The sequence below is a fragment of the Oryza sativa genome, chromosome 3, assembly GCF_034140825.1.
Source record: "Oryza sativa Japonica Group chromosome 3, ASM3414082v1".
NCBI lineage: Eukaryota > Viridiplantae > Streptophyta > Magnoliopsida > Poales > Poaceae > Oryza > Oryza sativa.
The window spans coordinates 1,584,480-1,611,171 of NC_089037.1; the positions used below are offsets into that span (position 1 = coordinate 1,584,480).

The window sequence follows — 26,692 nt, forward strand, 5'->3', positions numbered from 1 at the left end:
GTATGCTTCTGTCTTGGAATGATGAACCTCGGGCTTTGATTCCATCAGACATTACAGCTGGTTCCAAATTTCAGTTGTATAGAGTTGTTGAAATATACTACTCGTACTCACCTGCACCTTTGTCTGTGGAGGGGAACTTTCAACAAATCTCTCCTGATCATGTGAGCGAGTCTCTACTTGTACTATAAATCTTTGTATAATACAGTAGCATCGTGTATGTGTGATCTGATTTTCTTTATAATGGATAAATATCTGGCCCCTATATCCACTTGTGATCTGAATACTGCAGTATATATTGGTAGTAAATCTTGTTGTAATTTATGAACTGTCTTTTTCCTGGACGATCGATTGATTCCAAAATCGTGGGATTTGAGTACCAGTATCTGACTCAAGCGATCTGAATGAGTGGTGGTTTAGCGTTAGTTGGGAGAAAATTATCAAGCACGGAGCAACAGCGACCCATTGAAAGTTGTAGCTCAACTAGTAATCCTGGTGGCTTATTGGAGGCCTAGGTGGTTAGGACTTGGGAGATCGCACTCAGACGAGTATACTCGTGGCAGTTCTGTCTGTATAAATCAGAATCACTGGTCTGTATGTGACGCACTGTCATTTTCTAGTAGACCAATGGAGCAGAAACAACGGACATTGTTGCTAGAACACCAAACTAGCATACTAGCATTCACGCGTAAATCGGCTGAAAGGATGGATTTCGCAATCAGACGGCAATACCGTAGTGGGTCGTGATGATGATGAGATATTGAGATCCATCCAACATTCTCCAAACCACTTAATCACCTAAGACTAGAGTAGTAGACTGAAGAGGCTTAAGCTCAGCTAATGCTCGAGTCGTCAGAAAAGAAAATCAGGAGTGAACAGAATGAAAGCTTGGTTGATAATGCAGGTTGGCGTTGGTCCACCCACTCAACTAGAAGTGACAGCTTCTTAGGGTGAAAATCCACCAGGCCCACCCAATAAGGCCACCAGCCCAATATTATTAGGAATAAGTTCACTTTAGATCCCTCAATTGCCGAGTCTAAAATTTATCCCTAAACCGCAAAACCAGACGTGCCCCTCAACGTTAAAAACCAGTGCGAATTTCAGACTAGTACCTGGTATTGGAAGCTGAGGGACGCGCTATATCTGTATTGCGGCTGAGGATGAATTTCAGACTTGACGACAAAGGACTTAATCGGTTGTGCTGGCTGCAGCCAGCAAGCCATTCACAGCTGCCGCTCTTTCGTTTGGATTGGGGCTGACTGGCTGCAGTTGCTGCAGCCAGCACTTCCGATTAGGGCCAAATTGAGGGATCCAAAGTGAACTTATCCATATTATTATACCCAGCCGCGCGCAGCCTATACTAATTGGGCCGGAACGGCCCATCCCTCTGGACCACAGTATTGGGCCGGAAAGGGATCGTGGTGTATGCGTGGCCTATGAATATTGGGCCGGAACGGGATCGTGGGGTATGTGAGGCCCATGTGAGTTCGGCTCGAACGTGTTTGTTGGGCCGAGAGTACGGCAGGTTGGAAAACCATGGCAATGCGTCGCTGCTGACAGCGGTTGGTGAGTCTACTTCAGGGGATCAGCATTCCGGAACCTTCGAAAAGAGCGCCTCACCTTGTTCGCCGTCATCGGATGGCTACTTCCTACCTAAGAATTGAGCTTGGAACGCAAATGCTGGTGCGCTGATCCATTTCGCCAATGGAAGCACGAACCGACAAGGCGGCAATACATGATGCGGATGCATGCTCTCAAGTCTGAATCTGATGAACCAATCAAGTTTTCCTAGCCATGTTAATTTGGAGAGATCTACATCTACTCCAGGTGACTGACAGACAGATAGCAAGCAGCAATATATACTCCAGAACGGTAAAATCTATGGGCAAAGCAGTGAAATCACGTGTATATTTATGACCTTACTGTACTTTACTTGCAAAATGTATTGTAGTAGTAGTTCTTTAAAAACAACATGCAGCCTCGGGATTCTACAGGTAAAGCCCCACTTAAATCAACTAGCTAGTCGTCTTCGAATCAGGTCTACCCTCGTCCCTCGTCCAGTGGTTGTTCTGTAGAAGAAACCACTGCTTTGTTTCTTTACGGCAGACGTGATCTGAAACTGGCAAGAAACAGTGCCAACGCCCGTCCAACGATAACGAGATACACGCAACAGAAGCGTATAACCAACAATTTCTGGAATCATTTTGGAAGGATACCCGACACAGTAATGGTCTACCGGTTTTCATCCAAATGGCAGAGCAGAACGAACAGTCGAAACACCCGACCCGACAGAACGGCAAAAAACGGGCCTGAATGCCAGCCTGAACCGGCACCGCGCCACCGCCACGTCGTCATCGTCTCGATTGGCAGCTGCCCTCTCACTTCCCCACCAATGCTAGGGCCTGTTTGTTGGAACTTTTACCTGCTACAGTTTTTCTCAAAATCAGAAACTTCCCCCAAACAATCTAGCTTTGATTTGTATAATCTAGAAAATAAACTATAACCCAAAACTTAAAAAACCTAGCTTCTTTAATTCTCATAAGCTAGCTACCAACAACTTCTCGGAATGCATGCCCTAGATCTCCTGCGCTGCCATGCCGCATCAGCTTAGCTAGCGCCTTCACGTGCGCATGTGCTCGCTATATTATCCAAATCGCAAAACCATCCAAGGCGCGCGGCCTCACCAACCACCACGCAAACCCATTGTTAATTAATTAGCGGCACACTGTCACGGCGCATTATTTGCTAGCTCCAGTGACAGCTCACTCCTCTTCTTGCTGCTGAGGGCTTAGCTAGCCAGTCCACCTCGTCGGTGTGTGTCGGTGTAGTCTAGCAGCTGCGGCGGGAGGAGGAGTTGCCGGCCGGAGATGGCAGCGGCGGCGCAGCGGCTTGTCGCCGCTGTCGTCGTCTTGGTGGCCTGCCTGGCGTTGCCGGCGGCGCGGGGGCTGAACATCACGGCGATGCTGAACGGGTACCCGGACTACAAGATGTTCAACAAGTACCTGTCGGAGACGAAGGTGTGCGACGAGATCAACGCGAGGGAGTCGATCACGCTGCTCGTCCTCGGCGACGGGCCAATGTCGACGCTCGTCCTCGACGCCGACCAGTCGCTGGCGGGCATCAAGAACGCGCTCCGCCTCCACGCCATCCTCGACTACTTCGACCCGAAGAAGATCCGTGGCCTCCCCGACGCCGACACGATGACCGACACGCTCTACCAGGCCGGTGGGGACGCCGCCGGCAAGATGGGCAACGTCAAGATCTCCACCCTGGACACCGGCAAGATCGCCTTCGCGTCCGCCAACCCGGGGGGAAAGTACGAGGCCACCATGGTCAAGGCCATCAAGCAGATGCCGTACAAGCTCTCCATCATGGAGATCTCGGCGCCCATCGAGTTCGACGGCCTGTTCGACACGCCGTCGGCGACCAACCTGACGAGGCTGCTGGAGAAGGCCGGGTGCAAGCGGTTCGCGTCGCTCATCACCAGCACCGGCGTGCTCAAGACGTTCGAGGATGCCATGGACAAGGGGCTCACCCTGTTCGCGCCCAACGACGACGCGTTCGACGCCAAGGGCGCCCCCGACGTCAAGAAGATGCCCAGCGCCGACCTCGTCACGCTCCTCAAGTACCACGCGCTGCCGTCGTACAACCCCAAGCCGACGCTCAAGACGGTGTCGCGCGCCATGCGCACGCTGGCGTCCACCGCGTCGGGGAAGTACAACATCACGGTGGACACGCGGGGCGACGCCGTGACGCTCAACACGGGCGTCGACAAGTCCCGCGTGGCGGCCACCGTCATCGACGACACGCCGGTGTGCGTGCTCACGGTGGACAACCTCCTCATGCCGGTCGAGCTCTTCGGCGACGCGCCGGCGGCGGCCCCGAGCCCGGACGACGCGGCGCCCGCCCCGTCGCCGTCGGTCGCGGACGCGTCTCCGCCGGCGCCGCCGCCGGCCGACGCGCCGTCGAAGCCGGCGGATCACAAGGAAATGAAGGCGTCGTCCGCCGTCGCGTTGCGGTCAGTAGTGCTCGGCGCATTAGCCGCGGCCGTGTGTTCCTTCGTGCTGCTTTAAGCACAAGTTTTTTTTTCCCTTTCTTCCATGTCCAGTGCCGGTGATTGTGATTGCACGAGCTGCATTGCCAATTATTCCTCTGTATAATGCGAGCAAACTGTGTACATTTTGTTCTAATTCTGATATCCTTTTCTCCGAATCGTCTGCGCCATTTCGGTGCGGTGAATTTGGAAGAATTCATGTCGCGTTGAGCTGTACAACTGTAGATCATGTGAGTTCTTGTCCTTTGAGCGCGTCGTCATGCAGGCCCACCACAGCAAATGCGGGTGTGTTGATGTGATCTTGAAAAAACAGATTCGGGCGAGAGAGCTAGTGCGGCTGCCGCTGCCTCCTTGTGCTGGCATTGGCAGCTCCTACGGATTTCGATCAATTCGCCGTTTCAGGACCACCGGTGCCAGTAATGCCCGTTGGCCGTGGGTTATTTGATAACTCTATCTAGTCTTTAAATATTTTTAGACAAAAATAATAGAAATTTAGGTCATCCTATTTTGAACGCGATTCTCAAATTTAATAGACTAAAAAATTAAAGTCCCTTACCACCTAGGACAACCACAATGCAGAAATACAAGGGGTATTAAGGGGCTGTTTGGTTGAGCGCCAACCTTTGCTACAGTTGTGACAATTAAATTTAGTGTTTGGTTCATGCCACAGGTGAGTTATACCACTTTTTTTTTTAGCAAGCTAGCCCACTTGTCATTGAGTAATTTTTTTACCATAACTTGCCACAATTGTGGCAAATAAATTCTTAGCCATATAATGTGCCAAATATTTTGTGGTAAACTATGAAAGTTATGAAAGTCATCCAAACTATGGAAGCCTCTAAAGTGGTCCTTATACATTGTAGGAGTAGTTCATATATATATAATGCCTAGCCATAAGAATAAAATAACAATACTTTCTTTTCTCTCTCACATAACATACAATTGAGTGGGACCAGTAAGATCTATGCTAATGCCTCATCTTATCATAGCATATTGTAGCAACTACCATAATTAATATCAGGTCCCATCTTATTACCCAAGTAGACATTATACATTAAGCATGCCCTAAGGGCATCAGCATCAGCAATGTTTATTCCCAAACCAAGCAATAAGGGTGGGCCCGTTGTCAGGGAAAATATCTAGCAATGTGTGTATGTAACAGAGGGGGGGAGGAATAAGATTGGTCCACCTTCAACCAACCTATCACAAAGCCTTGTTCTGACTTATAAAAGTGAGGTGGGACCCATCATATTCCCTTACTACCGGCAATAAACTTGTAACCTGGTAGTAACTATTTACTACTGTCACAATGTTTATTACTTGATAACAAACCCCTATTTAATGCTTATTACCTGCTCTAGCACTACATTGTGGATGCAGTTGTGAGCACTGTGTAGTTAATCCACGGAAGAGTAAATTACACTTCTAGGGCTCGAACTTGCATGGCAGAGAAAGGAGTACAATAATTTGGAAACGCTTTTTCTGCTCAACTTGTTCATGCGAACCAAGAATTCAATTGAAATGCGGGATGCACGGGTATAGCCGTTCAGCGATATTAGTACAGATTTAACTATTTATCTGTGGAGAATAATACAAATTTATACACATGAACTCCATAAAAGTAATTAAGAACTAATGTCCTGAACCCTGATCATTGCTAAAGGTCGTATAAACAAATACGGTATTTACACACGGAATTGACATGCTGGCGTTTCTTACACACTACACTATCCAATTATACATCTTATGTTACAAGTAAGAGGATATATTTCACTGTTTGAGCGAAGTTGTAACTACAATAGATACAATATGCCCTGTGGAATATTTACAACATACATACGCCAAAATACTTAAATCTTGAAGACCACAAGCACAAAATGGGTAGAGAAGATCAGTCCTTGTTGCGAGAGGACCGCTCCCGCTCCTTCTTCTGACCACCAAGAATCCGAGAGATTTGCAGTCCTCTACTGAACGCTTGATTAAATAGCATCCGTGTCTGAAACTCGGACACAAAGGGAAACCATGCCAAAATAGTAATTGGTGTAAAGAGAAGAACTCCCATAATTATCTCGTATGCCCGAGCAAGGGCACGAACAGATCCCCATAGCCCTGCTCGCCGAGCAAGAGGCTTGCAAGCTTGTGCAATCTGAAAGAGATTGAGCAACAATGAGAAATCAACTAAAGCATAAATGAAGTTAATGAGCAGAACAAGTAGGAGAAAGACAAACCAGCAATATTCCCCATCCGGAAGGTAAGAATGCCAGAAAGCACACAAATATATCTCGTAAGGTCATATGAAGTATTGCTATCAGTACAATCAAGATGGCGATGAACGAAACAAATATCATAAACTTAATCAGACGGAAAAATAGCTGAAAATCCGCACTAAATCTCCGCCTTCCGACAGATACAGTCTGAAAACAGTATAAACAATTTAGGTAAGCAAAATTATAGATAAGATGCTATGGACAGCAAATAGTGTTGTTAACGTGGCCACCAACCCGCCAACAGTTGTATGATCCTTTTTTTTTCTTGAGAAATTAATTCTCACCTTCATAACAAGCAATACCACCAAAATCACGAGCCACGAAATTAAATATACCTGGAAAGAACAAAGTAGCAAAAAATGTTACAACCACCCCATCACTTGTTCAATAAAAATGTAGCTCTAACGATCTTTCAAAAAATGCAGCTTTAACAGAACAATAAAATTAACATGGAGGGCATACCAATATACTTTTGTCGCCTGTGATATTTAAGTGGTAAACAAGGCCATACTGGTATATGAAAAACCTCAGGGACAAAATTATCTCAACAAAAAGTCCAATTGTCCCAGAATATTTCAAATGCTCTAGCTCGATCTCCCACCAGGATTCCCAACTCTTGTCTGGTGACACCCCAATGCCACCACGATTGCTGATCCACTTATTCCAATCAGACCAATCATCCACAATTTTCGTCCACTCAAATCCCGATGGATTGAACAGGAAGGGTGCAAAAAGCCATGTCAACACTAGGAACCACATAGAGAATGTAACAAAAATATAGGCAATGGTTGAGCGGTAAGATTGACCAAATAGTTGGTAAATGATGAGCAGAATCAACAACTCAATGCCTTTAACAAAGTGACTGCGAGAATAAAGCCTGTAATTCTCTGCAAACTTAGCATGAAAGACAACAAAGCCCCTACCAGTAGCTCTGTACTGAGCACCTCCATGGAGCAACATTCGTCCATAGTAGTGAGTCTTAGTGCCAAGTGAAAACGTAAAGAACACAGCTGCCAATTGCAAGTTCATCATGATAAATTCACTTAGTGCTTGACCAAATCCTTTTTCAAGGCCAATTTCCATCATCATGGGCAGGGCCATCAGAAAACCTAGCTGAACCAGAGATTGTGAGGCAAGAGCAACCTGAAGGGGGTGGTTATGAATGTATCTCCTTTGTGTTAAAAGCCCTTCTTCAAGTCCACTGAGAGCAAGATAAAGGCGTCCATACAGAAATACATAAACTGTGACAACTGTCAGCTGTAGAAAAAGTGAAAAGTATTAAAAACATAGTTAACTGTGCTGGCGTACTCAAAACAATTGCAAATACAAGTTATTTTAGCTTAGGGCATTAGGAATTAAGGCCTCAATCAACAAGGGATAATAGGAAGATGTGAGACCAATGTGGCTCAGTTGTACAGTGACCAATCTTCAGGGAGTGGTCGACGCAAAGCAGACATACCAGAGTACTGAAATAAAATCCCACAGTAGTGAAGTAGCATGAAAGCATTCTGAAGAAATCGAAGCGGTGTCCAAGCCGGTAGATATCACGGCTAAGAGTCTGCTCTCCATTTCCATTGGCCACCTTAGCCTCAAACTTAGAGATCTGGTTTAACCCTACATCTCTTCCTTTACCAACTTGCACATATTCATGATGTGTTATATTTCCTCCACGGAGAGTTGAATTATAGCCTGTAACATAAAAGACAAGAGGAGCATTACCCCAGTTCCTGAATATCCAGTTACATCTGGAAAGAAATTAACATACAGGGCATTCGTATTGAAGCAATGGAGATATATAATTACTGCCAAAGACCATGATAATTGATCTTAGCCACTTCATTAATCAGCAAATTGAAACTTTCAGGAAACAAACCTGCAAAAATATCTTCGCTCAAGTTGATACTCCTTGATGCCTTACTGACACCACCTCTTGTTAGATGAAAAATCCTATCAAATACGTCAGGATGGCCATAGTGGAATCGAACCCTAGAATAAAGAAAGTAATAGCTTTAGATGCAATCCAAAAAGGGAAATTCTGTACGTTTTATTATAAAATTCTTATGTAGAACTAGTTATCGGAAAGTGCACTATAAAATGGCTTGCTCAATATGTTTATAAGCTAGCAAATGACATGGCTTAGTTCATCACATGCAATTTCAGATTTAGAGAATATAATATATGATCACTTAGCCTTTTTCTTGTGATTGATGAAAATAATGTATTATGTATCCATTCAAATGTATAGTAACACACATGTGAGGAGGAAATAATCAGATAGGAGAAGATCTCACTTCAGAGGGTTTGCAAGCAGCCGTTGCCCAATAGTCACAAAACTATGCTCCTGATTGGACATAAACCATGCGAGAGAAGAGACACTGCATAATTGAAGAGAAAGGTGCATGAATGAATTACTAACAGAACCTGAAAACTCAATTGAGCAACAGAACAAAGAAATAGCAGAATGTGAAAACTAGATTGAGCAACTCTTATCAACCTGCCAGTAAAAATATGTTCCCTAACTCCAAGTATAGATGGGCGCCGAACTCCATGTTCTGTAAGGAACTCTTGAAGCAAATTTCTCATTTTAAGTGCTTCTTCCATATAGTTATCCTACAAAATTAAAGGTGTGCACAAGTAAATATGAGTTTGAATGGAAGCATAAGTGCTGCACCTCCTTTGGAGAAAATGACAGCATAAAGTACGATTCTACAAACCTGGTTCATGTCTATGGTTTGCAGGCCTTCACCACGGGTGAAGATTATTGCATGATTTTGATTTTCAGGCTTTCCTTCTCCCAACATTGCAGGTCCTGGAAGTTTTATCCGGTAGATAACCTTGAAAACAAAAAAATGCAAATGTTGCAGCTTCACAGGATCACAGAAAGAACTTTCACACTTGATCCACTTCTATAAAAGAAGCCCATAACTTCCAGCATTTATCAGTAAAAGAAGTTTCAAGAACAGCAGTTGTGCAGGAGGTTCCTAAAAGTGTGTACACGTCCACTTGAACCTTTAAAGTTAACTTCTTGAGCATCTATCAGTTAGAGAGAGTGGAAAGGAATTGTGGCACTGCTAAGCAAGTCCCGAAGGAACTCAGGACACACTTATCACTCTCATTGCCTGGGAATTATGAAACCATCGGTGTGATTATGTTTTGAAGTTTTCAATAGGACAGCAGCATTCATGTGGTCCTGAGATCCATTTCTCATGAACATGAAGGCTTTCGTTGGTGCTTGGCTGGGCAAAAGGACTTGCGAATTTGCAATACTAGCTGGCCATTCCAGGCCATTACTACTTGGTGGCTTGGTCGTTCATGAGTGGTGTGTGCTGCGTGTGTAAATATGTTTAGTGTGTGTGAGTTGGTTTTTGGGTCAGAACGTCCTTCTTGACCTTTTTGTACTGTGTTTTCTCCTTATTGAAATGACATGCAGCTCTCCTGCGTGGTTGAATAAAAGAAGAGAGAGTGAAAAAATCTCACTGCAAAATTAGATTGTTGAGGATACCTCTTCAAATCTAAATAGTGTTGTTTGGTCTATGGTTTGTATCACTTGTTTTAGAATTAGGCTGGGAATCCTTTGATCCTTCTATTAATAGTGTTTTTGTTTTGTGCCTAACATGATTTGCCAAAATTTATGCCCCACTACCTAATCAGGTAGAAGTACGGTTACCTGATAAGATTTTTTTTGACAAGGAATTACCTGATCAAGATTTTGAACTGGATCTGTAGATTCAGAATCCTTAGTTAGAGCAACCTTTACCAAAGTTGAGTAATAAGCTGGCTCCATTTTCTTTTCTTCCACTCTATCTTCGACCTGATCGATATATGCTACACGAAGAGAAGGGTACCTGCAAGAAATTTATCGCTAACAATTAGAACTTGAGACAGAAGGAATGACCTACATTATCCAATCATGGAAAACACTGTACTATCATGTCTACAATTGTGCAAATTCTGCAGCAAAGCTTTGGAAAAAAATCCATTGGTTGATGTGTGTGAAAGAGTGTGATATAACTGCAAAACATTAAATATCATGATCAAACATGATAGCATCAGGGAGAAATGAAATATAAATTTAAATACCAACAATTAAACAGTGTATTGGCATTCTTCTTTCATATCTCTCTCTATTTCTTCCAATACAATCCAATCATGCAATTTTTGTGGTCAAAATAATATCTTCTATATGCCCAGTAGTATTGTCAGCTATTTGGAAACTTGCACACGAAGTTCATACGAGTTAGATTGTATCTCTAGTGTACACCTAATGTGGCTCCAAAATTTAAATCCAGAATGATATGCAGCATTGAATGGATTACTTATAGTATTATAAATATTGAAATCACTACAGCTACTACAATATGATGAGTACTTAACTAATCTCTACATCTACAGTATTCAGGTAAATGCAATATCCTTATTTACGTTCTCATCAGCTGTAATATGTCTTGGGCATTAGGAAGAGCAGCACGCTTGTCATTTCCATATTGCTGGCATGATACCACATAGGTAAACTTCATATCAGCCACTGCTTCACATTGCGCAAACAAGGACCGCTGTAACTTCCATTGTTCATCAGTTGACTCAACTGCTTTATACCCTTCCATGAGATCTGCAGAGTGGGGAAAAATGAAAGAGTGCTATGAGAACGAAATAGATAAGAATCATGCTGCAACCATAAACCCATGCACTAGCAACGGTTTGCTGCTAATTGCATCACAATGGTATTGTACCCCCACTCTTAACACACATATCCAAGATCATGATGTGAGCAAGAGCCCTGCACAGACATGTGTATTACCTTCATGTTTGGCCATATCTAGAAATGCTTCAAGAACCAAAGCTTTTCGGTAGTACATCATTCCCCTAACTGTTTCAGATCAATCACGCATAAATTTAGAAACTATCAAGAGGTACAAATTTGGAAACTTTTTTTTAGAGGAAAGATCATTTTTTGATGCAGACTTTGTAAGAAACTAATAAAGGTTAATCAGCAATACCTGTTCGAGCTAATGTTTGCCCTCTGTATGAAGCCCACAGACGAAGCTCCTCATTCTTGTCTTCATTCTCTTTAAGTTCCTCATCCCATTCAACCCTTTGCTGAAAGTTCTTCCATTCATCTACATACATATGCACAACAGGATATAGTAAAAGCCAGATGTAAATAGAAGACATAGACACTCATATGCTACATCAGGACAATGGAAAATAGTTTCTTCTCGACCTGGGTAAATTTTCTGTAGGTAGAATAGGGTGGAAACTCCATCCTCATTTTCCTCCTGCAGCTCTTTTATCGAAAAAAGAACAGGTTCATTGTAATACGGGGTCAACGCGCTGCAGATAGAAATAGACATTATCAGTTTGACAAGGGTGCCATGAGAATACTGAACATAGAGGCACTGCAAAAGTAATGTCAAAAGGAACTCACAAAAAATAATGAGCAGCATACAAGGACTTACGAAAATGAAAGCATGTTTCTGACTTTGGGAGCATCAGGCATGTCCATAAACAAAGAATTGGTGAAAAAGGTAAGACGCCTTCTAGCCTCCAGATTTGAGGGGACATCCATAGCAGACTCTTTCACAGTGAGTAACAGTTCCAGCCTTTTTATCTGCAGCAAGAAAAAAACATTGTTGACACTCATTTAGAATTAGGAAGTTTAGCCAACAACAGCAAATGGTTCAGTCTAAGATATAGTAAACCTGAAGCACACAGGCAAACACACCTTCTCTATCCAGGCATCTGTGAATTGTACGGGAAACTTGATAGCTCCAGCCGGTTGAAATAACTGATATTCTTGATCCCATGTCGTTGTGCCTTCAGGCCTTTGGTATGAACCACCATGACTTGACTCCAAAATACTGTCATGTTGCAAACAAATAAAATAATGACAAACTGCTGGAGGTTTGAACAGGAGCAATCATGTCATACAAAACTCATAGCAGCAGAATTTATTTCATATCTCGTCTACAAGCCTCCTGCCTCTATATTTTTTCTTTCCTTCACATCCATGAGTCTTGTTTTTCTAAACCTGCACAAATATTGCACATGGTAGTGAAATATTCACTATCATTTCACCCACGCTATCAACAAGCATGGTTGGTCCGGAAACCTTGTACTAAGACACTAAGTGATGATGGTTCTGTGCATCTCCGGGTGCAGAAGCCAGGCCATTTTATTCCACTATCTAAAAATAGCAAAATATTCCATAATTTTATTGTCCATTGAAAAATGCTACAACAGAAGTTGCTCATATAATGATATTAAACAGTAAATCGTCATGGTTCAGTACTTCATCCTCATGATATTTGCACATGTTTAAAACAATAGTTGTACCTAGAAAGTTGGTCTTCCATTATATCTCTTGTTACAACCTCCAGCATATCTTGAAAAATCTTTATTACAGCATCCCTATCATTCTTATCATTCTTCTCCTGATATATATAATAAACAGACAATGAGACAAACTAGAATCTGGTATACAGACATATGGACAGACTCCATGAAGTTTGCATGTATAACAAGCATTGCGAATATGAGCTTACCAATCATCATCAGTAATTGCTAAAAAAAGGTCATCAGTAGACAGACAGTCAATCATGAAAAGGCAAGCATGTTTCTTTACGCGTTGCATTCATTAAGATAAAATGCCTAGCTTCTCATCAATTTACGTGCCAGAATGCCAACTGATAATCCTTTGTACTAAAATACTTTCCGGCAATATAACTATCTTTTAGATATTACAAAATATATTTCGATTATCTAACATTTGAGGAAATAAACAGTACATTTTGCAGTAATTTGCTGATAAATGGAAAATAAGCTACATTTCTTTAGAAAGATAAATAAGCTACATGTTATGATGATTGGTTAGACAAAAAAGATGTTGACCTTACCAAATATTTTACCAATTCAACAAACTTATTGTAAAGATCTGGCAAAGCGTGCATATTCAAATCAGTAATAACTTTGTCATCAGCAATATACTTTTCAACTTCTGCAAATATAGTATTTATGACCCTGAAAAGCATCACAAAATGCACCATGGATCAGGAAATTATTTCTTCACAACAATATTCAAGCCTTTTGGATATTCCTTAGAAAGGATACATAACTTAATAGACAAAGCCTAGGAGAGACACCTTTTCTCTGGTTCACCTTGTACAAGATCCTTGATGATATTTTTAAATGATGCATAGCATTCTTCAATTGCACATTTAAAATAATAGTCGTTCTCAAGCCTCTTTTTCAGGTCACGGTCTTTGCCATTGCTATCTTTAGCCATGTCAACAGCTATGGGGATCTAACATTCACATTATTCAAAACAGGAGTGAGGTTTGTTCAAATAAAATATAACCAAAATGAAAAAAGAAAGAGAAGAGAAGGACCTTGCTGGCAAGCAAAAAAGGAGGCCACTGCATAATCTCAAGAGCCTGATCAGCCACATACGGAACAAGCAGCAGCTCCTTCTCCCTGTGTTAAAATGGGGTCCACAAGTTTAAAGGTAGAAAACACAAATCCAATTGGAATTAAGTAGCTATCCATGCTATGCACTCACTTGTTATTTATAAGGTCCTCTTCTCGAAAGCTCGTGATAATTTCGTTCCACATCTGTGCAAATCTTGCGGCTATCTTCTCCTTGTCTGTGTGCTTCCTCTGAAATGTTGTAACAGTAACATAATATTTCAGAAATTAGCGAACCAATAAATATAAAAAAACAATGTAGAAATATGTAAAAGAAGAATAGAGAGACCTCAAAACGACTGTGCAAATAAGACTTTAGACCCTTCTTCCTTTTTGCATCAGATTCTTCAGCCGGAATTAGACAGGCATTAAAGGCTAAAGGTATTGAACCAAAGCGAGATCGCAGCATTCCTAGGGTGCGGATCTGTCTCACCAGAAAAGGAAAAAGGAATGTAAATAATGTTTAACAGATCCGCAGTCATTCAAATGAAACCCATAGGCAGTGGTCATGCTGGGGTTGCACCTACAATTTAATGACTGTTCTCATTTTCCACAAAGAACTAATTCAATTAACAGAAAGTCAGAAGGAAGTACTTAATCAAGTTATTGGCACCAGTTATCTCAATAAGAGTAAATTTCACAAAACTACATATACTTTGACCAAACTATCGCAAAACTACAGATTTAAGAAGATGTATCACAAAACTACAGATTTAGCACCAAATTTATCACAAAATTAATACACGTTTTCTTTTGGTCTAAAGGTTTCCAGTTGTTTCATAAGCGAACAACAAAAATGATTTGCAAATTGCATTGAAATAAGAAGACTGAAATAAATAAACAGCTACTCCCATTGTTCCCACAAAATTGTCACTGTTTCAATTTTGACCATTTATATTTTTAAATGGTTAGTCTATCATGATATGAGGCTTAATACAAATGTTTACAATGCAAAACACTTTGATAATATAGAATATTTTTAGGTACTTATAATTTCTTTTTGCAGAAAATACAAATGATCAAAGTTTAAATATGAATAGTGCTTGGGATAAATATTTAAGAACTTGAGGGAGTATTGCTGTTAGCATGAAAATATTGGGAAGCAAAAGATTTTAAGCGTACTAGTGTACTACAAATAGTAACTGGTCACTGCAACATGGACAAGCTGTCGTACAACAAAAGAAAAGACAAATATAATCTGTTTGAAAGATCTATTAGAGAGAGATATATATTATGTTCTTTATTTTAAAATTATGTGAGGGGTTTTGTTGCATATTTGCCTGTACCAATACGTGTATATATTTGAGCCCAGAGCCCTTTGATGAATACAAGTGATCTTCGCAACAAGATCCAGACATAGATATACAAAAGTATAAAAAGGAAAATTAACCTCTCCAAGTCGTTGGAAAGCACCATAAATTCCACCAAGCAGTGTCGAGAAGATTGTATACCAAATTTGTGTATCCATGAAATAGACCTGGAAAGCAAACAAGAATGCAGAAAATAATTGTATACTTCCTTCTACAGCACAAATCTAGCTTATCACAATTATCTTGCCACAAACAAATGGAGCTTCCTAAGCTAAAACAATGCGAGTGCTTAAAAACTTTCTAGGAAAACAAAGGAGAAGGTCGTACCAAAATGATTGGAGCCCAAAGCGCAATCACGACACCAATGTTTCCGTTCGCTACATAACAAAATTTAGGATTGTTATAAACTAATATACAGCTGAAATTGTTTGAGTGACATAGTTACCTTTTGGGAAAAACTCATGCCACTGAAAAGTGTGTATAGGTAACTTCATGATATCCTTGGTAGGTTCGACAAGAGGCTTGATCTTTAAGAATAAATGCAAGATTAAGTTGGTTCATACAGTTACTTCAACAGAATTGATTTCTAACAAGGTAAGCTCACAATAATTGAGAAAAAAAAAGGCATTGCTCAACATGAACTAGATTCAGCATAATCCCATGATTTCAAAATGTAAGTCCCCTTAATTGAAAGGTTCTTCAATGATCAGATCGTCATGGTTACCAGTTTTATTAGGTGCATCTTGTGTGCGTCAAATAAATTTATCATAACATTACACTAGAGGTTTCTAAACTTGTAGAGAAGGTCCAAGTGGTGTTAAACTTGGAAGCAGAAGGTCCCAAAACATATTGAGTGCTGCTCAAGTCTGCAAACTTAAAAAACGCCATTTATGTCATAAAGGATTATTTTATCTGACAGAAGTTATAAAATGGAAATAGAACAGATTATTGGATATGTGAAACTAATGCGGATCATTTAAATTGATGTTTTCTATAGCCATATTGGGTATTGTGACTTTCAAATTGGCTGAAAGAGCTGACACAGCACTAGAAAATGGAGGTAAGCAGCGCACAGTGCAGTTTCATACATTGTGACACTACACCAATACTATTTTAGCTCTCGTAATTTAGGTAACCAAGCATGTTGTACTTGCTCTATCATTGCCATCTGCTAACCATGATGAGAACATTTAGATATTACACATAAAACATATACTATCAAAAGCATTAAGGCAGATATAATGCAACATGCTCTTAACAGTAGCTAAAACAGTCGAAAAAAATCATATAGCAACATCACCGAGCACTTATATTCCAAAAATATATATCTATATCTAATGTGTCCAAACAAAACTGCAGTTCCAAATCCATAGTAATTTTGGTCAAATGGAGTTATTGAGATAAATCAAAATGGAAAGTAAACAGATAATTACCTCCACATAATAGCTAAATGCAAACTTTATCAAAAGAAGAGCAATCCAAAACATGGTGTACCTGGAAAAATTGAGATAAGATCCTTTTGTTAACATGCAATGTTGTATAGTTACTCCCTCCATCCCAAAATAAGTTCATTTTTCACCCATCCCACGCATACCAATACAAAAGCAAAAGATTAAAATACACCTATTTTATCTACTCCCAATGCAATTATTCTCCACTTTCACAAACTTCGATGCAATAATTACTCAAAAATGAACTTATTTTGGGACAGATGAAAGGAGCTAAAAATGAACTTATTATGGGACGGAGAGAGTGCTAGTTAGTGTGTATTCATGGAATATTCACATACTCAGTTATCATTGATACAATATAATGAACAGTAATGTCAAGTTCTTACATGAAAAGTGAGAAGGCACTTTCATGCATTCCCCTACCAACAAATAGACGAGGCTGCACCAATACACACAACATAAGTTCACAATGTTCAACTAGATCAGAAAATAACTGCAAAACCTATACTGAAATTTCCAGAGAAAATCAGTAAGTGGCACCAATATCTAGGACTTTGATACAAGAAAGGAATTGTATAAACACCAAACGAGTTGCTAAATCAATGAAATAATAATTTAATCAAAATAATCCAAAAAAGTTAAATAGTAGTGCGTCCAAGAATACTAATAGAATATTTTTAAAATAAAAATGATATTAAATGTAAAAACAGAACTGTTAGAAGGTTGTAATTTCAAAACCACTGTTTCCTCATATTATAATTGTTTACACACAGTATTATTTCTTTATTTCTAAATAAATAATGTTTTTATTTTGTTAAATAAGTTTACTAAATAAATAATATTTCATCGAGAGTTAATTACTTATATTTTTGACCCAAAAATACATTTTGCTTCGTCATATCAGGTCTCCTTCTCAGGTAGTAGCTCACAACTATATTTTCCACATTATCTTGGTCAGTAGTTAACTGTAGTTTACAAAGAAAAATCGAGAATATCAAGTTAATTCCCTGCAAAAGAGATTAACAAATTTATGCCTAAATTTTCTTGATGGGTAAAAATGATATGATTTAATGAGTTTAAAATGCAATGTTGATAAAAAACGAAGCTATCATGCAATTCACTAAAATGTAATTATGTAAATTTACCTGTGACCACCACATGACGAACCTCACAAACTTGTAGTCTGAACTTTCAAGTATACGCCGTAGAAATGGGAGAAGAAAAAGAATAGCAGCTAGCAAACTGGGAGACAAATATATAACTACTGCAAGGACAAAGAGTGATGGGTGGTTTTGACCATTTCCAAACCAGCCTTTGATGGCCCTGATAATTCCTGTTGGATTCTCCCAGGTGTATGCATATGTAACCGGCAGTAATACTACCCACAAGGCTGCTAGTGTGAACTTTAGAACATATCTCAGTTTAACTGCAAATTCCATTGTTCTCCTGGCCTTCCAATTAAAGATTATATCAAGTGTAGCTGTAAATACCAATAAGAATTATTCAAATACCAAGAAATTACATAACTATGGAAATGGTTGTGCTGTCTTGTGCTCACTCAAAGATCTTATCACTACACAAATATAAATTGGAATGACTAAATATCTAAATTTTCTTTCACATAAAATATACAGGTGTTATATTTCTTCCATGCTGCATTCACTGACTAATTCGCAGAAAACATATTAGCTTGTTGGCATAATTATTTCATGTTTTTCAGACCTTGCCCGAGATTTAGAATAGCAGAAGTAATAAATATGCTCAGAATCTTCTTGAAAACAACAGGATCAAAAATATTTCCCAGCGAGCCTCCATTCCAAGCCAGAATTACCATAACCTAGTATAGAAAGATCAGTAGGTAGATGAGAATAATAAAAATGGTTTTATAGGTATCTATTATTCTATTGCAAAGGTAAATATGATTCTGAAATCTGCAAGCACTGCAAACTACTAGTATTCTCAGAAGAGAATAACGTAGAAATGGAGGTTCATACCTGAAGAGCTAGAATAAAGAAACTCCACATTCTATCGAAACTCCTGAATATGTGCCAAAAGGAGCGTAGCTCAACAAAGTTGACCTTTCCTTTCTGCTTTTCAGTTCTTGTGGTCTGCAAAAAGGCAATTACACTACTATTGTTTCAAACACCCGAAAAAAGAAGACATGATACTGAAGTAATAACTAAAGTGGGCTCACTTCATTTCTTTGATCAGGTGAATTTAAATGTTGACAAAAGAAATCAGCATCCGCACGCATAGGCCAACCTAACCGAAAGCACTCAGCAGACCTGCAATTTAAAGAATGTAAAATATAGGCAACAGGGGTACAAAGGTGTAAGATAAACTAATACCAGAAATATTCATTTAGATCATCGTAGTTTCTCCACTCAGAATGATTTCCTTTTTCTCTTTTGCTCCTTTCAGCTTCCTGAGGAATGATAGCAAAATACTAATTTTAGCAAAGTAGTGTAAAACATATATTGAATAATGGAATGATAGCTGAGAACAAGATATACCTTTGCAATGGTGAGGTAAATTGGAGTAACAACTTTCTTCAGAAAGGCTTCTTTCTCACCCCCATAGGCTGGCTTCACATATTCACCCGTCAAGGCACTCACATTTCCAACTAGCATACCATACATTTCAAATGCCATCTATAGAGTTGTAAGTGCTAGAGTTGTCAGCACCTCAATAAGCTATCAAAGTCCAACACAAACATTGTTGTGGGCACAGTAGAAGAAAAATTCTGAGCTAAAACATTCTTCGAAGGAAAAAAAAACTTATACTAACACAATAAATGAACTCCACGAATATTGGTTGATATGGTTGCAAAATTAGACTCTCCATAGGATCAACTATAGTATCTTGATAGAACAGGTCGTAGAGTTGAACTGTAGATTAGTATAAATTTTGCTCAATATGAATGATTGCATCCTCATTTACATAAAGGAATTTACTTAAACTGATGTTGCTCAGGCATACAATTAGCAATTTTAGCTACTGTCCTTAACACCTTGTGAAGATTGATCATTCATGAAACAACAATTACAGAAAAATACTTCCTCTATCCACAAATATAAGCATTCCAAACGTTTGAAATTTGTCCACAAATATAAGGATTCTAGAGTACTACTTGTCCCATCAATCGCCTCTCGTTCAAAATTATTCCCATATTACCCCTAACGACCCTTCCATTCCCATCCATCCCTCATTTAGTGAGGGGCACCAAAGTCTTTTCTCCTCAACTTTAACCTCTGCTAGACAACCTAGAAATGTTTATATTTGTGGGCGGAGAGAGTAACTGTAAATTATGAGTTGTGTGATCTCTTAGACTGAAACAACATAAATTTTTAATTCGATTTTAGCAAAATGAGATGTCACAACAGCTGAGTTGAAAGGAGTGAATCATATAGAAGATAAACATCATAATTGAGTTATCTTATGATACAGGGTTTGTGTAACTGCAGTGTTCATAATTGTTACCGTACATCAACATGTAGCCACTTCCACATTCTTTCTAGATGTTCATATGATCAATGGTATCAATAAAATGTGAAACAGGGTAGGCAATAAGAAGATGGTCAACATCTTTTTTACTAGAGTTTACCCGGAAAACATTTTACAATTGAAACATAAATCACACATTAATACCTGATGACTATTAATCTAATAACCCCATGTATAATAAATTTTACAGCATAATGTATTGCTTAAATTATTGTTAGTGTTATTCCAAAAAAACATTGGTTGGCTAATTGCAAATGAAGAAACTATACTCCGAACTGCTTACCTACATGTTTGTTCATGCACCAACCCAGAACTTTGTTTACAGGTCAAGTGGATGCAAAAACGTTGACCCACGCACGGTTAAGACAACACAACACTAATGCTTTGAGTGTGCACATAACCAAATCAGTTCATGGCATACTCCGCGCATCCATTCACAGAAAATAATTCATTGTTTGTTTTATTCATCATGAAATATATGGTTGTTGCAGGGCAGTACTCCATGGCAGTCCTTAAGGCAGATGAAGAGAACGAGCAAATGCATCATCAAAAGCTATAAATAAAGTCGTTATCCTACATGATCCAATCAATGGCCTACTGAAGAGAAATATATTCATAAAGTGAATCCGGCAACTAAAATAAAGAATTAGAGATATAAATTTAAGTAAAAGGAGAATTTAAGATGCAGAAAGATTTTTATTCACACCATACATGATGGTATATGTAGCAAATGCATTCCGGCATAAATCGCAAATTTGCAGCTTCACCCCAGATAAGAAGGTACAGACCCATATAAAGCAGTTTACGTTGTTGCACCTCCTGCTGAATTGTTGGCAACCTGTCATTAAGAAAGATAATGGAAGCTCAGAGACTGTAAGTGTTCAGAAAATGTAAGGCATCAGGTTTTTTTTTCTCCTTTTTGATGAGGAAAAAACAGTACTTATTCCCTAACTTGGGAATTTGGTCCATTTTGCGTCAAACTTTTCAAAGATGATTTATCACCTTTTATAATTATTGCACATACATATTTTGAAACAAGAGGGAAGTTGATGTTTAAAAAACTTGATTGCTTTGATTTGATATAGATATGACTTGGCTCACTATGAGTAACTTTTCCAGTTGATAGTGGCAGATTGTAACATGGACCGTTCAATTTAATGAGAGCCCTTAGATTTCCATACACCTATTGCTTTTGGAGTTTTAGTTTGCACTAGATATGTCCCTCAACACATGTTATAATAGTTAAAACTCCTGGTACCCTAAAACTAAGGAGAGGATGTCCAAACCAGCCATACTCAAGGTCATTCTAAAACCTTGAACCACAATGGAAGGCCTTCGGCAACATATAGCAATCCTTGTCTTCTTTTTTTTAACACTAATGCATTAGGTGCCTGCTTCTTTCCATCTAAAAGTTTGCCCACTACCACCCTTCTGGGTCTGTTTATAGGTTACAAATTATGAGAACTACAACCCTACAAAGTTCAAACCATGCTGATTGTATAAATACTATGGTATCATGGCCATAAATTCTTCTGTTTATTCCATCTAAGGCTCACCTTACTCTGTGTGTTTAATGTAAACATGGGTGCAGACTTACGACACCAGCAAGGGACGCGAAGGAAAGGAGAAGATGAGAGATATTGCCTTCAATTGGTAGGGTGACAACATATGCTTTGAACTAATAGGCTCACAGACCAGGAATTACATATATAACCGGTGTCGGATGTTATGGAGTACTGATTGCACTACCCCTTTTAAATTATATTTACAAATTTCCACCTTCACCTTTAATATCTTTCAAATTGTTTTACCTTTTGCAACTGCAGAGCACAGAGATTTGTGTGGGCTTTCTACATTATTTTGGTTGCTTCTTATGAACATTCAGTCCATCAAGCAGAGGTAAGGTAATGAAACACAAAGCACTAACTCCAAAGTCCAAACAGATATTTTTCAAAAGCAATAAGAAGAAAGAACCAAGTACAAAAGAACAGTAAGATAACAATGAAGAGATTCTGAGGTAGTCACCAAAGGCTACTCTTGCGATCAAGGTATTTGCACCACTTTTTGTAGTTCTTAAACAACTTTTTCATCACTTCATTCAGCGCGTTATCATCCAACTGCAACGAAAATTGCTGATAACTCAGGCTTCAGAGAAAATAAAAGGGAATATCAAAAGGGATAAAAAATGTTTATGTAAACATATGAAGGAAAGAAAGTAAGATTTTTAATCTGTTCAGGCTCAGGGTTTGAATATTTTCAGGGAAGAACAGAACCTTTGATTGTGGATCAGTCTTTGGATTTCGTCGTATGTGTACGTTAGCAAGAAGTAAAATCAGATGCTCACGCTGATTGGAAACATTGTCTGTCTGTATGTCAAGAAGTCGATGAGACATCAAAACCCCAGATAATGGGTAGGTTAAGAGTCAGAATCATAGTTATGAAGAACAAATAAGCAACGAAAAATATTCAAACAAAGTGTGGATTGCCTTTCCTGAAAACCAAACATAGATTGTAGCCAGTCCAAGAGGTCTTCGTTAACCTTGTGTTCATAAGTTTTGGGCCATGGAAGACCTCTAGTATTGCGAAGAGCAACAGCGGCAGCTTGGATCTTGAAAGTGAGAAAGTATCAGAAAGTCCTTCACTTTGATAGCATTAAGTCAACTCAATAGAATCGTAATATAAAAGAAACCTCAGGAAATTTCATGACTGCTTGATTGCCACTGTCTGGATCAAGAGGGAGTATATTGAAAGGGAGATATATCTTTGTCTTCTCTTTAACTTTATCAGCGGCTTCCAAGATCTAAAGATAGTAAAACAGATGATCTGATTGGTAAATACTACTACTTGGTAGATAAGTAATATCCATATGAACATGAATGATGATTAAAGTTCAGCAACAGCCACGGGAAAAAAACAACTTGGTAGGCTATACCTCATGGTCAACTTCAACAGAATGCTGTTGAGTGACTGCCTTTAAAACCTCAAATAGAACATTAGCAGTCTGGTATGCCTTGGTAAGTTGAGCACTGCATGAATAAAGAAAAATTGGCAACAATGTTGATAAGAAGAAGATTATGAAATGGCAATATAACGCACCGATCCACTTGGTCGGAGACATTTTGAAGTGCTTGAATATATTTCTTATAATAGTGTTGATAGAAGGCCTGTATTTCCCGTGCATCACTCTTGCGGGCCCTTCCTCTCAAGGTGGGTTCATTCTCCTAATAGAAAAAAAAACAACAGGCTATTGAGAATTTGAGATATATATCCCTGTGACATGGTTGGGTTTTTAATTCATACGAGGCATTGGTGTGGTCACCTAAAATCTTTCAACATTTTCTGGACAAAATTAACTACATATTTTTTTAGAAGCTAAGACTAACCTCCTATGATGATATAAGATATAACTCTTAATGAGCACAATGAAAGATTCATTTACACGATCATGTAAATGTTGCAATTATTAGCATGCATAAAAATGTTGAAACATAGCACTGGCTAAGGGGCTATGTGTAAAGGAAAAAGGTAGAGGAAAGGATATAAGCAGAGGCAAGCAGTCAATGGCGCCATCACAGGACAGTTGTAGGATAAAACAAAAATGGATGCAAACAACTGACTAGAGCTAGAAGTACTTGAAATGCATACCCTTTCAAGCCGTTGCAAAAGAGCCGTCTTGAATTGCCGGACACCCCGGCCACTTGAAGTTGGATCTAACCTGTGAGCCTTTTCAAATGCATAGAATCGACCTATCCATTATTACAGACATACAAATTAATGTGATCAAACACATTGTGAAGCAGAATAAGATTAGTATTCTTTTTTTATGGTAATAAGCAATGAGTGAACAATGTTTGTAAGTGGATCACCAAGACGCCAGTGTTTTTCTGTAGCTAACTTCTTTGTACGTATTGTGGAAGTGTCGAGATAGGGGTCCCCCCAAAATTCTTATCCAAGAAAGAAGTCTAAGATAATGATAGCATAAAGCATTTCCATCACCAAGGCGCAATTAGGCAAGAGAGATGTTCGTTTGTGCATTCAAATTTTTAAAACAAAACATTAGCAAGCTTTCACACTAGGTGACATTGTGACAGTCCAGTTAGCAGTATGCCAAAATATGGTCTTTGTATAGTGGAAATGCAGAAGATAGCTGGAGGTGTTGATTCATGTGCAATCTCACAACAGCGAAATCACTGGGAGGAGCAGGTTGGGGTAGCTTACAGAGGTATGCAACCCGGGGATTGGACGCCTCGACCTCATTGGCAACACGGAGGATGGGCGCGATCTCAACAAGCGATGATGGCACCACCTCACTGTCAAAGATTTGCTCGCCCAGGTTTACCGCTGTCTGCGTTCTGAGGATGCGCCGCTGCCCCGGTGGCTGCATTGGCCCTCCCCGGGATAGAGTTCGTGACAATGACGTCATCGTGATTGCTTCCAGTCACCACGCCCAAACCTGCGCACACGAACTGAAGGTAAGTTGAGTATCGAGACGAATCTAGAAAGTGGTAGGAGCTTCTAGAAGGCAGAGATGTTAGCACTACCTTGCTGCTCTCAGGCAACAATTCTATCCACCAATCAATCACCTGGAAACCGTGCTGGGGGCCTAGCCCATGCCTGGAATTTCCAAAATTTCAGAAAGTTCAGAATACGAACATGCAGAGCTTAGGAACCTAACCGCACAAGAGACAGTAAGATACTTTTAAACAGCGTTCGTCCCCACACAAGTCAAAACATGAAGTGCTATGCTACTAGAACCTTCTAGAACAACGAGGTGGAAGCAGAGGTGGAGACGATTACCTTCCGCCGAGACCACCGCGGCTCCAAAATGCAAAACCCCAGCCTACAAGCAGAATCACGCCTGTGTCACAAACTTGGAGACACTTTCTCGCAGTCGCGGGGGCATCACAGCGCAGTTTCCAGAAAACTCCAGAAACCTTCTGTAAGAAGGTGATCAAAAGGAGGATTTCATTAGTTCCTCGCCCAAAAGGACAATGGGCGAGCAATCGGCGCGATAACTCGGAGAAGGCTAGAACCTTCTAGAAGCCTCCAAAGTGATAAGACCCAGCGCGCGAAACGCAGGCGAGCGGCTACGCACCTCGCTCGCGGCAAAACCCAGTAACCTCTCACCAGCAACAACACCGCACCTTACAGGCCACCGGCCGCGACGGCGCTCCACACCGGACGGCGACGCGGGACTTGTCGAAACCGCCGCGGGGATCCACCGGAAGGGGAGGAGGAGGTGATCGGCGTGACGCGAGGTGGTGGGGATTGGAGTTGGAGAGGAGGAGAGGATGCGGGTTTTTTTTTTTTTTTTTGAGTGGGAAGGAGGGAGGGAGGAGGATTTGGGAAGGAGAGACAGTGGAAGAGGAGAAGCTGGAAACTGTTTTTGACGTAGTTGGGCCGGAAACTGGGGATTATTACGGGGACGTGCCACTGGGAAGACGGAAGTGGAAGAAGGCGTGGACTAGTGGGTGCGGCCGTGCGCGAGTCCGGCGGTTGCGGCGGCGGAGGCGCGCTCATCAAAAGGCGGAGAGATCCGCGTCATCTCCAAGCAAGCCACGTCTTGCTTCGCTTCTTTTCCAATCTACTCCTAGTACGTACTCCTACTGAGGTACGTCTATGCATCGCACGTACGTGCACTGTCGTTCTGCAGATATATAGGTACATCCTTCCTCCCAAAATAAAACACTAATATAGAACATGATACATTCCAGTATAGGAATCTAGATGAATACGTTACTTTGCATATGAACATGAATATGTTTATTTAGGATGAATATTTTTATGTCACTTACATATTAGAATTAGGGCCCCTTTGAATCACATGGATGAAAAAACAGAGGAATAGGAAAAACATAGGATTCTGACAGGAATGTAAGTGTAAAACAAAGGATTACAAAACACAGGAATAACATAGGAATAACCGTTTGATTGGACCATAGGAAAAACACAGGAATTTAAGGAGAGATAAAGAGAGATAAAGACTCAGGGCCCATTCATAGAAATTTTAGAGGATTTTTTCCTATATAGCCCTTTGAATCAAAGGAATTGATCCTATAGAATCCTATGAAATTCCTATGGATTGTCTTTTCCCATGCAAGTTTTGGAGGAAATTTAACATGAGGTAGAACCTCATGGAAAGAATCCTTTGAGGGCCCCTTTGAATCGCAGGATTGAGAAAACGTAGGATTTTGATAGGAATGTAAGTGTAAAACAGATGATTGCAAAATGCAGGAAAAATATAGGAATGACCGTTTGATTGAACCATAGGAAAAACACAGGAATTGGATTAGAGAGATAGACTCAAAAGAAAGTTAGCAAAAGGTCGAAGCTCTTGCTAAATTTCCTCCAAAATCTCTATAGGATTGTCCATTCCATAGGAATTTCAAAGGATTGGATAGGATGTAATCCTTTATTTCAAAGAGCTTCATAGGAAATTTTCCTATAGGATTGAAATCCTCTAAGGGCCCCTTTGAATCGCAGGGTAGAAAAAACGGAGGAATAGGAAAAACACAAGAATTGAAGTGTAAAACAGAGGATTGCAAAACACAGGAAAAACACAGGAATGGTCGTTTGATTGGAGCGCAGGAAAAACGCAGGAATCGGATGAGAGAGATAGACTCAAAGGAAATTTTCCAAGAGGTTGGA

General features: G+C 40.0%; 2 protein-coding genes across 3 annotated transcripts; one reads left to right on the forward strand and one right to left on the reverse strand.

The window, feature by feature from the left end:
* The first annotated feature begins 2,773 nt into the window (after window positions 1-2,773).
* On the forward strand, window positions 2,774-4,250 carry LOC4331484 (fasciclin-like arabinogalactan protein 10). The gene has a single exon (XM_015772808.3). The coding sequence runs from the start codon at window positions 2,865-2,867 to the stop codon at window positions 4,068-4,070; it is 1,206 nt and encodes a 401-aa protein (XP_015628294.1). The 5' UTR covers window positions 2,774-2,864; the 3' UTR covers window positions 4,071-4,250.
* A 1,340-nt stretch (window positions 4,251-5,590) lies between these two features.
* Window positions 5,591-25,404, reverse strand: LOC4331485 (callose synthase 3). 2 transcript variants are annotated; one of them, XM_026024108.2, is made up of 45 exons: window positions 25,078-25,404; window positions 24,842-24,981; window positions 24,586-24,658; window positions 24,263-24,497; window positions 23,690-23,790; window positions 23,141-23,265; window positions 22,977-23,070; window positions 22,734-22,844; window positions 22,536-22,652; window positions 22,318-22,410; window positions 22,070-22,161; window positions 20,756-20,882; window positions 19,054-19,191; window positions 18,889-18,965; window positions 18,735-18,825; window positions 18,535-18,648; window positions 18,263-18,377; window positions 17,686-18,020; window positions 16,927-16,979; window positions 16,523-16,583; window positions 15,535-15,616; window positions 15,417-15,466; window positions 15,170-15,256; window positions 14,069-14,203; window positions 13,874-13,971; window positions 13,704-13,788; window positions 13,458-13,618; window positions 13,212-13,335; window positions 12,652-12,749; window positions 12,041-12,176; window positions 11,775-11,926; window positions 11,540-11,649; window positions 11,316-11,435; window positions 11,117-11,185; window positions 10,741-10,927; window positions 10,016-10,163; window positions 9,033-9,152; window positions 8,813-8,928; window positions 8,610-8,693; window positions 8,192-8,304; window positions 7,778-8,007; window positions 6,781-7,575; window positions 6,603-6,653; window positions 6,280-6,465; window positions 5,591-6,197 (listed from the first exon to the last, which is right to left on the reverse strand). In XM_026024108.2, exons 4-45 carry the CDS (start codon window positions 24,465-24,467, stop codon window positions 5,943-5,945), a joined length of 5,841 nt encoding a protein of 1,946 aa, XP_025879893.1. In that variant the 5' UTR covers window positions 24,468-24,497; window positions 24,586-24,658; window positions 24,842-24,981; window positions 25,078-25,404; the 3' UTR covers window positions 5,591-5,942. The 2 variants fall into 2 exon arrangements, with proteins under 2 accessions (XP_025879893.1, XP_066164893.1); XM_066308796.1 differs by lacking the exons at window positions 22,318-22,410; window positions 22,536-22,652; window positions 22,734-22,844; ... (5 more) ...; window positions 24,842-24,981; window positions 25,078-25,404 and having other exon boundaries at window positions 20,833-20,882; window positions 22,070-22,150.
* Window positions 25,405-26,692: the final 1,288 nt, after the last annotated feature.

Coding starts and splice junctions, on each gene's coding strand:
- LOC4331485 (XM_026024108.2), bottom strand. CDS start 24,467: ATGACGTCATTGTCACGAACTCTATCCCGGGGAGGGCCAATGCAGCCA. Junction 19,192..20,755: donor TTTGCTACATATACCATCAT/GTATGGTGTGAA, acceptor ACAACTCTATAG/ATGGCATTTGAAATGTATGG. Junction 13,972..14,068: donor ATTTGCACAGTCGTTTTGAG/GTCTCTCTATTC, acceptor ACAACATTTCAG/AGGAAGCACACAGACAAGGA.
- LOC4331484 (XM_015772808.3), top strand. CDS start 2,865: ATGGCAGCGGCGGCGCAGCGGCTTGTCGCCGCTGTCGTCGTCTTGGTG.